Source organism: Patella vulgata, chromosome 3, assembly GCF_932274485.2.
Source record: "Patella vulgata chromosome 3, xgPatVulg1.2, whole genome shotgun sequence".
Lineage (NCBI taxonomy): Eukaryota > Metazoa > Mollusca > Gastropoda > Patellidae > Patella > Patella vulgata.
The window spans coordinates 67662087-67679878 of record NC_065881.2 but is presented as its reverse complement, the minus strand read 5'-3'; the positions used below and the strand labels follow the sequence as shown (position 1 = coordinate 67679878).

At 33.4% G+C, this 17792-nt stretch overlaps 1 protein-coding gene across 1 annotated transcript in view; it reads left to right on the top strand.

The window, feature by feature from the left end:
• LOC126815792 (E3 ubiquitin-protein ligase MARCHF5) overlaps window positions 1-17792 on the top strand; it is a 61717-nt gene that overhangs the window by 16461 nt on the left and 27464 nt on the right. Inside the window, exon 5 of the mRNA XM_050541730.2 lies at window positions 243-429. Within this exon, the coding sequence (XP_050397687.1) occupies window positions 243-429 (187 nt within the window). The remainder of the gene's footprint in view (window positions 1-242; window positions 430-17792) is intronic.

Genomic DNA, 17792 nt, shown 5'->3' with positions numbered 1-17792 from the left:
AGGAGTAGGGTCGCCTGTCCAACTTCCGGTTTCTGCCCACTGCTGAAGAGTCCTAAGCTCAATGAATTATTGAAATAAAATTGAACCGTGTGTTAGTCCTCAAATGACCTCGTTTGTTAAACCCCATTTCTCTCTCTCTTCTGAAACAGGTTTTGGGGAAATTTTATGCAGACAAGAAGTTAATCAAATAGAGTCTATTATAGTTCTGTTTACAAGAATTTTCTGATTTCTGTTTGTTTTAGGTACTAGGTCATAAAGAAGGGTTAAATGTGATGGAAAGAGCTGATCCTCTTTTTCTGCTCATAGGACTTCCAACAATACCCGTAATGTTAATACTAGGAAAAATGGTCCGTTGGGAGGATTATGTTTTAAGATTATGGAGAAAACATTCAGCTAAGCTTCCACTGTTACATTATTTATTTCCTGATGGTAAGTACACTTTAAGTACATTTGTTCTTGTGGTCATGATACTTTAATGGATTCTAGTGTCAGGCCTTATTATAAAACTTTAAAATTGAAATTATTGAATTGTCAGTTTTTCAAGAGCTATCGTAGGAAACTGGATAGATAATGCAAGGTAAAATAATTTAGTAAGAAAAATAGAAAAAAATATGGATGAAGAATTGTATTTTGTTATCAGTAATTAGCCATTGAGCCATCCAATTTTTTTAAAAACAAATATTCCCAAAAATTGTTTCAATGGCACTTAGTAATTGAACTAGAATATACAGGTCACAATTCTATGGAATACAATTACTGCTTTTTACTGAGCAATGTTTTGCCTAAACCTCCTTTCAATGGCAGTGTCGCCTACCAAATCCAAACGTTACTAATGCAACAACCAGAACTAGATGTAACCTTCACAAAAAGTAACAGCACCAAAAGATAAATTATGAGCAAATGGTAAACTAAACCCAAGACAACCACTACACTGAAAGGGATGTGTTTCTCAAATAGAATGCGCGTGTGCTGTTTGTTACATTGGAGAAACAAAACGTCCATTAAACAAAATGCTCACAGTGTGAAGTCTTGCAAATTCAAGCATCCATGATTTTGAAAACTTTTTCTCACTGTTAAGAAATTTATCATAGATTCTTATACCCATCATTTCACTTCTTGATATTTGATACAGTATAAACATGTACTTATATTTGATACAGTACCAGTGGTTGCCAGGCAAGATATGCCCACAAGATGGATAGAAAACAAACTAAGTAATGGTCTGAATTGCGTGAATATCGACAAGGACTGAGATCTTTGGGATATAAAGATATATTTTAAATTCATCAAAATCGGACAAAAATTGTGACATCTAGAGGGTCCACAACTTTGGTATTACATACTTGTACACAATCTGATCACAATGAGCGGCCATTTTGTCAGGCAGTTTCATTTCAATTTTCCCGAAATTCAAACTTAACCTTAATTATGGTGGAATGGTGACATATTTTGACGGTTTTTTAAAATCTGATAAAAATTGTATCCTCTAGAGGATCCAAAAGTTAAAAATGTGATTTTTCGTACAATCAGGGACCATAACCCAGGAAGTTATGGTCTGATATGAGCAAATATCCAAATGACATCATATAAACATATAAACATATATTTTAAGTTTCATCGAAATCGGACGTGAATTGTGACCTCTAGCAGGTCTACAACCTTGGTATTACATACTTTTATACAATTTGCGTTCAAGGAGCGGCCATTTTGACGGGCAGTTACTCAATCATCATCAGGTTTTAACGATGATATATTTAAACGATTGTAAAATCGGATAAAAATTGTGATCTCTAGAGGGCCAACAAGTTAAAATCGTGATTTTTTTTGTACAATCAGGGGCCATAATCCAGGAAGTTACGGTCCATTACACTCGTACGTGCTAATATCGAAAGGATCTGAGCTCTATTGGATATAAACACATTTTTTAATCTTTATCAAAACTGAATAAAAATTATGACCTCTAGATGGTCCACAACCTTGAAGTTACATACTTGAACACTATTTGCGTAGAGGGATCTGCCATTTTGTCCTGCAGTTTCTGTCCGATTTTCACGAAATTCAAACTCACCCTTGATGATGGTGTAACGGTGATATATTTAAACGTTTGTTTTTTTTTTAATTGGATAAAAAGTTGACCTCTAGATGGACTACACGCTCAAAACAAGATTATTCATTCAATTAGGGGCTATAATCCAGGAAGTTTCGTTCCGGTATGTTCGAATATAATAAGGAACCAAGATCGTTGGGTTTAAAAGATATATTTCAAGTTTCACAAAAATTGTGACCTCTAGAATGTCCACAAGTTAAAAACAGAATTTTCGTACAATCAGGGGCCATAATCCATGAAGTTACGATCAGATACATGATAATACCGAAAGGAACTGAGATCTTTCGAAGAAATGTATTGCTTCTTAGATAAAGGCCCATCTAGATGATAACTGTATAAAGCATTTCAAAGTACCAAAACAGCTTTAACCCAGGTTTCAAATGATATTTTAATGGAAATTGATAATAGAAAATGCACATTTTTTAATTTTATTAGATTCATCTGCTGCTTTCTACACGGTGGATCGTTCTATTCTTTTATGTAGACTTCATTTTAAATTCGGTTTTTGTGGCTCTGCATTAAATCTTTTAGAAAGCTATCTTGTGGGTAGAAAACAGTGTATTTTAGAGTTAATTGTAAATCGTCGTCTGGATCTGTTTTGTCATCTGGGGTTCCTCAAGGTTCTGTTCTGGCTCCGATTTTATCTGCCCATCAGGTGCTATGATCAGAAAATATGGTCTCAGCTGTCATTTGTATGTCGATGATATTCGATTACATATTTCATTTACACCTAATTGTCCGTCTTCTCTTAATTATCAAAATTGCAACTTGAGAACTGTATTAGTGAAATTAGAAAATGGATGTCAACAAACTTTCTAAAATTGAATGATGATAAAATTAAAATCAAATATTTTTTTATTAGGCTCAAGGTATCAATTAAGTAAATTTGCACATGATAACCCCCCCTATTGTAATAGGTAATTGTGATATATTTTCATCTTATTCTGCCTGTAATATTGGTGCAATCTTTGATAGTTTTATGCTTATGGGAGCTCAAGTAAATAATATTTGTAAATTGTGATATTGTAATATTAGAAATATAGGTAAAATATGTAAATTTATAACTCTAGAGTCCACTAAGTCACTTGTTAATTCTCTGGTCACTTCGCGATTAGATAACTTAAATTCACTTTTAGTTGGTTTACCATTAAAGTTTTTAGATAAATTACAAAAAGTACAGAATACTGCAGCTAGACTTGTTACTTTAACTAAGAAATGCGACCACATAACTCCTGTTTTATATAATTTACACTGGTTACCTGTTAAATATCAAATTGATTTTAAGATTTTATTACCCGTTATAGATTAATTACAAAAAGTACAGAATACTGCAGCTAGACTTGTTACTTTAACTAAGAAATGCGACCACATAACTCCTGTTTTATATAATTTACACTGGTTAAATATCAAACTGATTTTAAGATTTTATTACTTACTTTTAAATGTCTAAATAATTTAGCTCCTGTTTACCTCTCAGATCTTTTAGAACTTTATACACCTGGCCGAACATTACGTACATCAAATAAACTACTTTTAAAGCCCAAAACTAGATAGATTGTCACTTTGTAAAGAGCCCCTGGACATGTATTGTTATAAGAAAGGGCGCACTATGAATATACTGTAATAACGATAATACTATTTCAAGTTTCGTCAAAATCAGATAAAAATTGTGACCTGTAGAGTGTCCACAAACAAATAGTTTTTAGCTTGTGGCCCCTCTAGAGGAAACCGTTTTTATTCGATTTTAAATGTAAACAAACATGCATAAAAAGTTGGAAATACCCCCAGAGTATTCACTTGACACTTTCTGGTCAGTATTATTAAAATGGGTTCGTCCGTCTGTCTGTCTGTCCGTCTGTCTGTCCGTCACACTTTTTGGGACACAATAACTCTCTTCCTAATTGAGCTAGAATGTTCAAACTTGGTGTATGTGTTTATTAGGTCTATGCCTTGATGGAGTTCGAAGATGAGCATTTTCCGCTTAGGGTAAGCAGAGATAAGCAATTTGATTGGTTGATGCTTTGGGACACGATAACTCTCTTCCTAATTGGGCTAGAATGTTCAAACTTGGTGTATGTGTTGATTAGGTCAATGCCTTGATGGAGTTCGAAGATGAGCATTTTCCGCTTAGGGTAAGCAGAGATAAGCAATTTGATTGGTTGATGCTTTGGGACACGATAACTTTTAATTGAGCTAGAATGTTCAAACTTGGTGTATGTGTTTATTAGGTCAATGCCTTGATGGAGTTCGAAGATGAGCATTTTCCGCTTAGGGTAAGCAGAGATAAGCAATTTGATTGGTTGATACTTTGGGGCACGATAACTCTCTTCCTAATTGAGCTAGAATGTTCAAACTTGGTGTATGTGTTGATTAGGTCAATGCCTTGATGGAGTTCGAAGATGAGCATTTTCCGCTTAGGGTAAGCAGAGATAAGCAATTTGATTGGTTGATGCTTTGGGACACGATAACTTTAGTTCTAATTAAGTGAGATTGATGAAACTTGGTGTATAGTTTCATTACAGTAATACCTTGACTAAGTTTGATAATGAGCATTTTCTGCTCAGGGTAAGCAGAGCGATACGCAATTTGATTGGTCGAGACTTTGGAAAACAATAACTCTCCTACTTTGATTGTCCCCCGCCTTTCGAAGAAAGCAGGGAACTATTAAAATGGGTTCGTCCGTCTGTCTGTTTGTCTGTCTGTCCGTTCCGCTTATGGTAAGCAGAGATAAACAATTTGATTGGTTGATCTTCGAATTGAGTAAATGTTCATGCTTATTGTCCCCCGCCTTTCGAAGAAAGCAGGGAACTATTAAAATGGGTTCGTCCGTCTGTCTGTTTGTCTGTCCGTTCCGCTTAGGGTAAGCAGAGATAAACAATTTGATTGGTTGATGCTTTGGGACACTATAACTTTAGTTCTAATTAAGTAGATAAACAATTTGATTGGTTGATGCTTTGGGACACTATAACTTTAGTTCTAATTAAGTGAGAGTGATGAAACTTGGTGTATAGTTTCATTACAGTAATACCTTGACTAAGATCGATAATGAGCATTTTCTGCTCAGATTAAGCAGAGCGATAAGCAATTTGATTTGCTGAGACTTTGGAACACAATAACTCTCCTTCGAATTGAGTTAAAATGTTCAAAATTGGTGTGTATGCTTATTGTCCCCCGCCTTTCGAAGAAAGCAGGGGACTATTAAAATGGGTTCAAATTAAGCGTCACAAATAGAGTGCGTGCTTTCGCCGTAAAACGGTGTCGTCTGCTAGAAAGACAAAACGTGATTTATCATCACCCAGTTGTGCAAACGAAACGTCTTTATACAAACTTTTCCTTTTTATAAGCTCGTTTATATAGTTTATGCTTTAGTTCTTGAAGAAGCTTTCCAATGTATTACCCCTGTAATTCCTCCTCTTTTATCTGTACAATATTTTCGAAAAAAATGAAACGAAATCCACTTATGTATACATTTAGGTTACATTATAGCCTACATGTCCCGACTCAACTTGCCACATTACATGTCATAATATTATAACCAGGTATTGATAAAAGCATTAATTGAGCAATTCCAATACAATCCAATACAATGAATATAGGCAAGGTAAATAAACAAATAAATGGAAAAAACAAATTGAAAAAGAAACTTTTATAAATTAATTAAATATGTAGTATGCAATAATGAATTGACATTTAATGACAGAAAGAAAACAGTGAACTTTGCACAACTTGCAGCAAGATGGAAAATAGACCCGTTGATACAACCAAACTCTAGATCTGTAGGCATAGAGCATGTTTTCCCCTTAATATGCTATAATTATTCCATCAAAAACATTGTATGCTTAGACTATAAGTAAAGATATACTGTTTGATTGTTCAATACTTTGTAAAAGATAATTTGTGATAAATTTATATGTGTCCTCTAATTATTTTCCTATTTCGGCGGGGGACATCAGCCTCACTGTTGGCTTGTTAAAATTATAGCTAGTATTCTCTTGAAAGATACACATCTTAATACTATAATAGTAAGAAATTATCTCTAATAGACTTGATCAACGCAAATATGTTATATGAATAAAGCTGCTGTAAAAATATGAATCCACACTAATTGGTTTAGATTATTTTTCAAAGCAGTTTCTATTTGCACAGAACCTTCAATTGAGCATCCTTGAACATCTATTATGGATCTGTTAAAAATCTGATATTTCACATATTAGGCTTTTGATAAATTGCTGTCGTTACAGACTTAAATACAGTATTCTGTTTTCTTCAAGGTTGTGTGTAATGACTTGAATTAAACAGCATGTCTGGTGAACGATAGATAAGAATTAGTAGAGATATTTTATATGATTTTGTTGTAATATTGATATAACTTTGCAATATGGCCATCTAATGCACAGGAAATTAACATTTTTTCTAAGATTATTGATCCAAGTTTATACAGTGCAAGTAATGACCAAAAAATAACTGCATGATTTTATCAATAAAAATATATATATATTTAATATATATATGTGCTATCTTTGTTTTTGTACTCCTCATGGTAAATGTTTGTGAGAACTGGCACACAAATTAACAATTTCTTGCCATTTGAAAAGAAAAAACCTTCAGTAAAATTAGATACTGCCTTCCAGATAGTGTTGCGACGATACAAATGACCTAATTATCAATTCATTTGTTTAAAGAATTCTTTGGGGGTTTTTTTTATTTAAAACAGTAAAGCAGTAACCCAGTGGGCAGTGAAAATTTTGCTTTATATCAAGCAAAATTGTTTAAAAAATTTTACATGAAAATAAAATTGCCTAGATATAATTAGAAGTTATTTATTAGTTATTTCCGAGTATTGAAAATTTGGTTTCTGGGGGAAATTAATGGGAAAATTTACACAATTTCCGTAACTGTAAAGCAGCATTTCATAGTAATGTTGGCTTTAAGATACATGTAGTTTTTCAATAACAGGCAAATGTAGCTATTTTCTCATAGACAGAAAAAATTATTAATCTAGTAGCCTAATCAAACCCCCAAATGGGTAATAATGTCAATTTGGGTTCTGATCAAAGACCTTGGTGCAACAAACACAACAAGCATTGAGATAACTTTAGGTAAACATGCTAAGACTTTCAGTATTGTGTAATAGACAGAAGTCACTTATACATTTCACAAGACTCATTGGGGTTTCAGACATTGTCATATTGACACATTATTTTTTTTGTTTGGAACCTTATTCTTATTCCATATTGCTTATATCTCAGGAACTACTGGGCAAATCAATCTAAATTTTTGGATTTTTTCAGGAAATTGCTTGTGACTTAAAGCGACATTGTGCAAGATTAGTTAAAGAGCTGACAGTTCTCGCTATAATGATTAAACAATAGATAATGCAAAGAGAATATGCTGAAAATTTCAGTCAAATTAATTCACTCTGAGGTGTCAAAACCTCATTGTAAAAACATTGTAGCCTCGATTGTCATTGTTGCTGTTGTTACGATAATGGTTCAAAGGCTAATATCTTCGCTCGCAATATAGTAATTAAAATGAAATTTTCAAACTATTCATTTTACATTATCTATTTTCAAACTATTATAGCAAGAATGGGTAGCTCTTTATCTAAATCTTACATAATGTATCTTCAATATACTAGATGTAATAAATGTTTAACTTTAACTGATATTAATGGATTCCTGTTATACATGGAAGTTAAATGTTAAAGGGAGTCAGTAAAAACTGGCCTAGCTGCATCACAGATCTAGTGATATTTTATTTCCTATGCTGGTGGGTTGAAGCAGACGTAAATGTAGCGAGACTAGAAGGAACGATTAGTTGATTGATTTATTTGTTTGCTGAAATATAGACTGATCCAATTTTGATCCAATTTTGTTAACTCAATGTTAACCAAGCATGCCTAACGGCAATGTCTCGCTAGATTTACTGACTGCAGAAACCTGTTTGTAGTAAATAGAAGGCATGTGGGTGGAAACCATTGGAAGATTGAAACTAGTTTACTACCGGTAGTACATGTACCAGGTCTCCACACCACTAATAATATAAATTAATAATACATACATGTAAGTTATTAGTATCACAGAAATTATCACCATTGAGGCTCTCTAGAGGAAATTTTTTGTTAAAAATGAGTAATAAAGAGCATGTTGATTGAATCTAATGTGTTTTGTTAAATGGAAATTATTCTGCCTGCATTCAGAAATTTATAACCAGAACCCAGCTGAACTCAAATGTGTGCCAATAGCTACCATCTTTGGTAACTGTTATTCGAATCCAGTAGCCACATCAATTACAGTAAGGAATTAAATCTTGAACATTCTGGTGAATTATTAGTTAAACCAATGAAACGGTTTGTTACGGAGAGCTTTAGGCATGTTTTTCACGGAACTGTGGGTAATCCAGGGTTCCGGCGGTCCTTGAAAATCCTTGAATATCCTTAAATTTAAAATTTCATTTTCAAGGTCTTGAATATCCTTGAATTTCGCGGAAATAGGAAAATATCCTTGAATTTCAGTTGAGATCCTTAATTTTGTTTCAAATGTCTTCAATTCCTTTTAAATATGAGATTATAACGATAGTTGGTAATGTTTTGGTTATTTTTAAGATGAAAAATTATAACTTTAGGCTAAAAAATGTCCTTGAAAATCCTTGAATTTGACGTATATTTATCCTTGAATATCCTTGAAAAAATGGTTGACGAAGCCGCGGGAACCCTGGTAATCCACTAGTAACATCAATACTGATTGGTTAATCAAATGTCTGACGCCAAAAGGGTCATAAGTCGGTCTTTTGACCCCTGACGTTACGTATCGCTATAACTTGTCAGATCTTCATGTAGTGTAGGCCATCGAAAGTATAAAAAACGAAACGAAATATAGATCTGTATTTTAATCAGATTGGATAACTTTAGTTCTAATTAAATAAGAGTGAGGACACTTGGTGTATAGCTTTATTACATCAATACCTTGACTATGTTCTATAATTTACCTTTTCTGCTGTGGGTAAGCAGAGCGATAAGCAATTTGATTGGTCGAGACTTTGGAACACAATAACTCTCCTTCTAATTGAGATAGAATGTTCAAACTTGGTGTAGGCATTCATTAGGTGAATGCCTTGATGGAGTTTGATGATGAACATTGTCTGCTTACGGTTAGCAGAGATAGGCAATCTGATTGGTTGATGCTTTGGGGCGCGATAACTTTGGTTATAAAGAAGCGAGAGCGATGAAACTCTGAATATTGATTCATTATATCATTATCTTGACTACGTTCGATGGTGAGAATTTTCTGCTTAGGCTAAAGAGTGATAAGTAATTTGATTGGTCAAGACTTTGGAACATAACAACTCTGCTTTTAATTGAGATAGAATGTTTGAACTTGATGTAGATGTTCATTATAGGTGAATGTCTTGAATGAGTTCAATGATTAACATTTCCCGCTAAAGCTAAGCAGAGTTTATCGATTTCATTGCTCGATGCTTTGGGACAAGATAATCTTGATTCTATCTGATAGAGAGTGATGAAACTTAGTGTATAGTTGATAATTGCTTGATACTTTTGAAAAAAATAAATGTGCGATTAATTAATATGTGTCATCTATTTATTTTCGGATTTCGGTGGTGGACATCAGCCTCACTGTTGGCTTGTTGTGTCCTGTCTTGAATTATAAAATAATAATAAAGCATATTGTGCACTTGGTTTTTTTTTGATAATAAACAAGCTTAAGACTAGAAACATTTTACTTAGTACATATAACTGTCTGTTATTTATTATTTTGTGATACTTATTAGCTGTAGGAGCAGTAAGGAAGACATTGATTTAGAGTAGATGGAAATTTATGCATTAATTTTACTTAATGCACAGGCTAAATCTACGTCAACAATGTCAGTAGCCAAAAGAAAACCATACAAAGAATGGGTGGTTTTGATAATTTAATATTAGAATGTAACTGTCGAGTCTCATTATATACACTAACTTTATTTACTATTGTTTATTTAATAACTGCTTAAATTATTGGCTAAATTATTCCAATTATCCATAATAACACAGTATTATCAAATAGTTTTCATCAATCATCCTGAATTGATAACATGTAATTGACCGTCTGTACAAAAATTCTCCCCAAATCATGTTAATAACTGCTTTGTTTTTCTAGTTTGTCAGTTAAGAAGAATGAAAATGAAAGAATTATTCAACAAGGCAATTTTCTTATTATTTTTTACAATACAGATACTGTTTATATGACTTGTGGAAACCATAGTCACTGAGTAAGTAATGAACTGGCTCAGTAATAAGGAGGTCCTAGAATTGGCTGAGAAAAGTTCTCCAGGATTTTCAAGCATGGTTTTTTTTGTTGTCGGTGATAGGAAAAGTGTCTAGTTTTTTGATTAGGACAAAAACTGAGGTTGTTGCACTTTAAAAAATCCTTGACAGTTGTAATTTCATGAAATGATGCTGTCCAAGCAAACTTTCTGTCATTGCACACTGCATGGTGTATGCTTTTCTTCATTAGGGGTGTTGGATGGCTGAATGGTTAGCACGGGCGCGCTGTATCATAAGGTCTGTCATTGAGTCAACTGGCGTGGTTTCAAATCCCCGGATTTACGTGACAAAGAGTAGGTTCACCTGTCCAACCCCGTGGGTTTTCTCTGGGTCCTCTGGTTTCCTCCCACTGCTAAAGAACCCTACGCGCAAGCGAGTTATTGAAATAGAATTGAACCATATGGTAGTTCCGAAATGGCCCAGTTTGTGTCGAGTGGATGTTAAACCCCATTTCTCTCTCTTTTTGTCTTCATTAGCCTAGTTGGTGCAGAAAAGTAGGGCAATCTATAACTTATATGCATCTTACTATCAGTAATTTAGTTGCTTCTATAATGTGTTCATGTCACTTGATTAAGTGTCCGTAAATCAACCAACCAGATATATCTAAACAAGCAGGAAAGATAGGTTGATTGCAGCTTTGAAAGTCTTGACTGAACTATTTGTTTAAAAGGCAGATGTATTCTGAAATGCAAGATTAATGTCTATCATGCTATTGATAACAAAAGATTTTTTTTTTGTGGATCAATTTCAATTTTAGATTCCAATGTTTCATAGATTGACTTTTATTCCGTCAACTCATGAATTCAGTATTGATTGATTGATTTTTTTTAAATATTGGGTTATTTACAGATATTTATAGAAATGTCAGCGTTAAGAGTCTAGTTACTGGAGCTCTGTGTTCTGAGTTGTTTTCTACTTGAAAGAAAGTTGCTGTTTTTATGATGTTTGTAGAACTGTGTGCTATGTAAATAAATAGATTACTAGAGCATGTTAGCTGTTGTAATGCTGATAGTATGGTTATATTATGCAAACACCAACAGATGGTTGTCTACAAATTTAGGCAGAAGATTTAGGTTAATGCTTTTGTTGTCACAGGTTGTTTGATAGACAATAACCAATCTATACTGAACTAATGATACCTGATGTGTAATTAATTATCTATTCAATTCTACCTATACATTTTAATTTATAAATAATTATGCTGAATTTAAATGTTCATAACCATCTGGCAGTTGTCTTTTGTCATGTGAAGTTTTAAGATAGGTATTAAGTGCTTTGTTTAATAAAAATAATAGAATTGTTCATTTATTTAGTGTTTACTGATCATAGATAGATAAAATATGTAAGGTATTTGGAATTATGTGCAGCGTTGAATTAAAAAAAAACATTTGGCATCACAGAACATCCGGCAGACGATGAAGCTGATATTCAATGATATGAATTATAATAATGCTACTGTTTGCAACAATGTAGAAAAATAGTCATAGGAAAACTTTTATAGGGAAATGCATTTGGTCTTTCTTCTTGGATAGCTGGTTAAAACAATTATTTGAACATTCATGAAAATATAGTGTGTGTGAATATCAGTTGTTTAGAATAAGTAAATAAATCAATCAAAGGACTAGTTTGGAGGTCATGCTCTAAATTTTTATTCTCTCTTTTCTTTGCCTACTGTTTGGCTCATAAATAATAAGATAGTAATAATTGGCTTTGTCTCTAAACCAATGCATTGTAATGGTTTTACTGTGAACTTACTCAAATGTATGTTAGAAAATATAACATCTGTCTGTTGGTTGGCCCATGTGTCACTCTGAGGTCCATAGTTGCTTCTGGACCCTCTAGAAGTAAAAGAGAGAAAATACTTATTGATTTTCAGAGTTACGGTCTTTGATCAGTTTGAAAAATCCTATGGATGCTCTAAAGGCTTAAGTTACCATCCGATTAAGTTGAAATTTATACACAGAAGCCAAGTAGATTTAATGATTTCTGATAATTACTTCATTGGTTGTTATTCCTCATCAGTTTTAGTGTCTTGTGAAAGCTCCCATCACCTACAAAAGAATAGATATGCACAACCTTTGTGGCCAGCTCAGACAGCATAGCTACTGTCGGCGTATATTGCTTATCCAAGTAACCTATCTTTGTAAAATAAAGAATATTTTAGAAGACAAGCAATAATAACTAGCATTCAGTAATGGGTCATTCCATATGAATTGAACCAATGGTGGGAACATGCCCACCCTCCAAGAAAAATCATAAAAATATATGTTATAGTATATGGCCTTAAACTAACAAATCCGAAATTTTATCTCTCTAGGTCAAAAAGTCGCTAAGATATGGCCATTGGAAATAAGGATGCTGAAACAGTAATTTAATTCAGTAATTTTTTTCAGGTTTTCAGGTACCTTAACTTAAACTTACATTTCTAAAAGTAGTGGAACTCGCTAACTTCCAAATCTAAGACAACTTTTGGTGTAGATTTCGAATTTAGCATCAGACTCAATGTGCGATGCATACTTTTCGCGCCACCAGTTGGCAGAATGTGGATCAAATAAACTATTCAATTTTTTTTCAGGATTTCCGAAGCCTCTGGCAAATTCACTATTGTATACACAGCCTCACAAATTTGGTATGGTTAATGTCAGTTGGTATTTTATCAATTTACAAAAGATTCTGAGTCAGTAGGATATATATACATGTACTTTTCAAAATATTCAGTCTTGAAATTCAGTCTCGATTTTGATAATAGCCATTAAAACTCCATCATCGCACAGATTTCAAGTGCCAATTAAAAATATAAGCCATCAAATACACAAGATGGACTTTAATGTGTGATATAGCAGGGTAAATGAAGTTTAATTTTCAACCTATTTCAGAATTTTACCCCCTGTCCCACATGGCCAAAATTGAAGGAGAAAATGGGTATATTTTGTATGTTTTCAGTCGGCAATGAATTTCAAGACTGAATATTTTGAAAAATATATATCCTATTGACTCTTTTGTAAATTGATAAAAGACAAACTGACATTAACCATACCAAATTTGAAGGTTGTGTATACAGTAGTGACTTTGCCAGAGGCTGTGGAAATCCTGAAAAAAAATTGAATATTTCATTTGTTCCACATTTCGCCACCTGGTGGCACAAACAGCGTGAATCGCACATTGTATGATGCTAAATTCGTAATCTACATTAAATGTTGTCATAGATGACAAAGTTATAGAGACCTCTACTTCTATTAGAAATGTGAGTTTAAAGCACCTGAAAAAAAGTACTGAATTTATGATCCGTTTCAGCACCCTAATTTCAAATGGCCATATCTCAGCAAGTTTTTGACCTGGAGAGGTATAATTTCGGATTTGTTAGCTTAAGGCCATATACTATAACATATTTTTTTATAATTTTTCTTAGAGGTTATCATGTTCCTAACTTTCCAAAATTTGGTCCACTTGACATGGAATAATCTATAGATGTTTTCCAGGCTTTATGGAAATTGCAGGATGTTATTTTTGTTGAAAAGAGTATAAATGAGCTGTTATTATGGTAAATATAGACTTGTATAATTGTTGTGTAAATCTTGGTAAATTAGAAACTGTGTAAGATCCCTCCAGTCTTCCAGTATTATAAAACATGTTGATTTTGTGTATCTGGTAACTGTGTAGAGAAGAAATAGTATAAAATGATGATGATGTAATAGGGTTGATGATGTTACCTGATTACATAACTAGTTAATCTAAATACACATTCTACTGTAATCACCATAATTATCATTGATCTCTCCCCATATAATCACAAAAGGAGGTTTATCGTGGAGGTATTTATCCCCGCTACCATCTAATAGTAATAATTATCTGTCCTTCTGTAGGTAATTGTGTTAGATTGCAATAGATAATTACATTTGATGCCTCTATCTTGTGTGATGTGTACCATGTATAGTAGTATGTTATTTGTTGCCCATGTGTCGTGATGTTAATTTTTTTATACACTCACATTGTAATGTCGTTATATGTTACCATCACCCCTGTCCGTCAGGTTTGAGTGCACAATAAATTTTTAACACTTTAGCAACTACATTATCACTGGAGTCATATGTATTGATGACATTAATGAAACAAAGAAGCCCTTTGAATCATTTGATGAAAGATTCATTAACCAAACTGTCATTACTACCTAAAGTCTGTTTTTGAACTGCTGTTGAGCAGGGATTTTTAAATATTTATTAATTTTAGCAATTCTAATAATTGCCCACCGCCTTTGGAAGAAAGCAGGGGACTATTAAAATGGGTCTGTCTGTCTGTCCGTCCATCACACTTTTTATGACACGATAACTATCCTTCGAAATGAGCTAGAATGTTTAAACTTGGTGTAGGTGTTTATTAAGTCAATGCTTTGATGGAGTTCGAAGATGGGCATTTTCTAGTGATGGTCCGATATGGCACCCATCGGTTTTACTGATATCAGATATTGACAGCGAAATATATCGGCCGATACAGATACAATTACCAATAGTGATGGATAAAAAACTATTACACACTAAAATGTCTCGTTTGGCATCATAATCTATGTAGATACTTGTCATTGTTAATCGGGAAACGCATGGTACTATTTTACCGCGGGAATCAAACATGCACGCTGTGTTTTTGAAGTAGTAATTGGGTCATGCTTCCTAGGCAATCAAAAATACACACCATCTATTATGAACATTATTATTTGCCGTATCATTAATTAATAAAGTCGAGATTATCATATTTTAAGTGTTGATTACGATATAATTCCTGGCGGCACCTGTATGTATATATTAGTTCATGCAATGATACATCAAAGCGATAGCTTGCTGCATGACCTGTTTGTCAACAGTGGCAATCACGAACATTCTGCCAACATTTCTAGAACTATGTTGAAAATAAAACATCTAATGGGAACTTGTTTGTTGGTAATATTATTAATTAATAAAGTATGATCTATATTATGAGTTATAATTTGTTGATACAAATTATGTAAAAATTGTAAAGTTGCCTGGCTAGCATCACAATACAAATCACTAAATTATTTCTAAAATTTTATTGGCATCTAGAAGCCGAAATATCTGACGGTAATCATGTGACATCAAAGGGATATTCCCCCTTTCATCATTCATTCCAATCACGCGCAAACCATATGTGATATTTTCCCACCTTTTCCAAAAGTTCTACTCATTATGATAGTGGCAGACCAGTGAACTAGATAAAACAAAGGAAAAAATGCCACGAAGTAGTAAGATTTGGAACCATTTCACAGTAAGTGACGCTTCATACCAGCACAGTAGGCAATGATGCGCCATTGCTGACATCTTCTTTAGTTTTATTATCATGAATCGTGATATACCTTGTTTATTTCATAGTTAATAAATTTGTTATTACTTATCAGAAACAATTTAAAAAATTCAATAGCCTAATTAGATCAAAGAGGGGCCTCGGCGAGGTACTGACTGTGTACTCCAATTCTATGATTTTGATCATCATGCAATTGGCTTTTTCCCTGTTCCAATTAAAAGTTTTATTGGGTGGACTGTTGTATGTTAATGTTTGTCTGCACATGGGCAGAAATGGTATTCTCAAAAATCGCATTGAGAGACCCGAGGTCTCAAAGAGTGTGTGAAAAAGGATTTAAAAAATAATGGAGAACGGTAAGGATTTTGTAGTGTTTATTCTTTCCTTTGTACGGCCCCTATGATGAGAGTCTCGTACCGGTACGTCTAAATAGCAACGCCCCTGGCAACCGATATATAAAACTTTTATTTCGGTTGCCGTGCGCATGGCAATTTAGATAAAGGAGACTGGTAAGGATTTTGTACTATTTATTCTTTCCTTTTTACGGCCGCGATGAGAGTCTTGTATTACTGGTACGTCTAAATAGCAACAAGCACGGCAACTGAAATTAAACTTTTATTTCGGTTACCGTGCGTGTGACTATTTAGATGTACCAAGTGTCAAGCAAATAATGATTTGTTCACAACTTGGAAAATATTTTAAAGGTATTTACCGAGTCGTTTTCATCAGATATCGTCAACTCCAGTATCGGCAAAAAGGCCATGTATCGGCCGATACCGATTTCTCCCGATAGGTCACTTATCGGCCAATTACCGATAATGAAACTGATTATCGAACCATCACTAGCATTTTCTGCTTAGGGTAAGCAAAGATAATCAGTTTGATTGGTTGGTGCTTTGGGACACAATAACATAGTTCTAATTAAGTGAGAGTGATGAAACTTGGTGTATAGTTTCATTACATCAATAGCTTGACTAGGTTTGATAATGAGCATTTTCTGCTCAGGGCAAGCAGAATGGTAAGCAATTAGATTGGTCGAGACTTTGGAACACAATAACTCTCCTTCTAATTGAGGTATGTAGGCTTCACTGTTCGCTTGTTACCTCCAGCGTTGCTACCCTTGATGAAACCTGGGACTGCTTCTTTAATATGTAATTCTGTCAAAGTATTAGATTATTAATCATATTTTTTGTTCACCTATAAAACTCCTAATTTTTTTTATACAACAATAGTTTACATTTTGCCTGAAATTTGTCATCATGAGAATAAAAGTGGGTTGGATGAACATACAGATATTGAATTATGTTTAAAAGGAAACTGTAAGTGTAACAGAAACTATTTTTTTGTCTGTTAATTATCATCCACTAGATAATTATACAGAAATTATTTTGTTGCTGAAAATACATGTCAATGTGACATAGAATTTACTTTTATGTGCATATACACAATTAAGGAAATGAAATGAAATGTGGTTTAAAACCAACCTGGTTAATGATGATGGAACATGATTAAAGGGACATTATGGAAGATTAAATAATGAACTGACAGTTGTTGCAATACTAGTTAAAAAATAGATAATGAAAATTTCAGTCAAATTGCTTCACCCTGATCCAAGATATTAGTGATTCAATTTTGGGCTAGCCTCGATCATCATTACTAACTTTGGTACAATAATAAACAAAGTCTTGATTATCCATTTTTGTGTTAAATTATTCATCACAAAATGTATTAAAATCCACTAAATTATCGCAGGCTAGCGATGGGATCGAGAGTTGATTATGGTCAGAATAAGTTAAAGATGCATTATAGGAGATTAGATAAAGAGTTAGCAGTTCTACCTATTTTAGTTAAAAAATAGATAATGAAAAGGCAATTTGCTGAAAATTTCAGTCAAACTGATTCACTATGAACCGAGAATTAAACGATTGAAATTTCGGCCTAGCCACGATCATCATTACTAAAGTCAGTACAATAAAAAAGCATAGTCTCGATTATCCATTTCATGATTAAATCATCAATGAAAGTTAAGCAGCAAATCGGATCATAATCCAATAAATA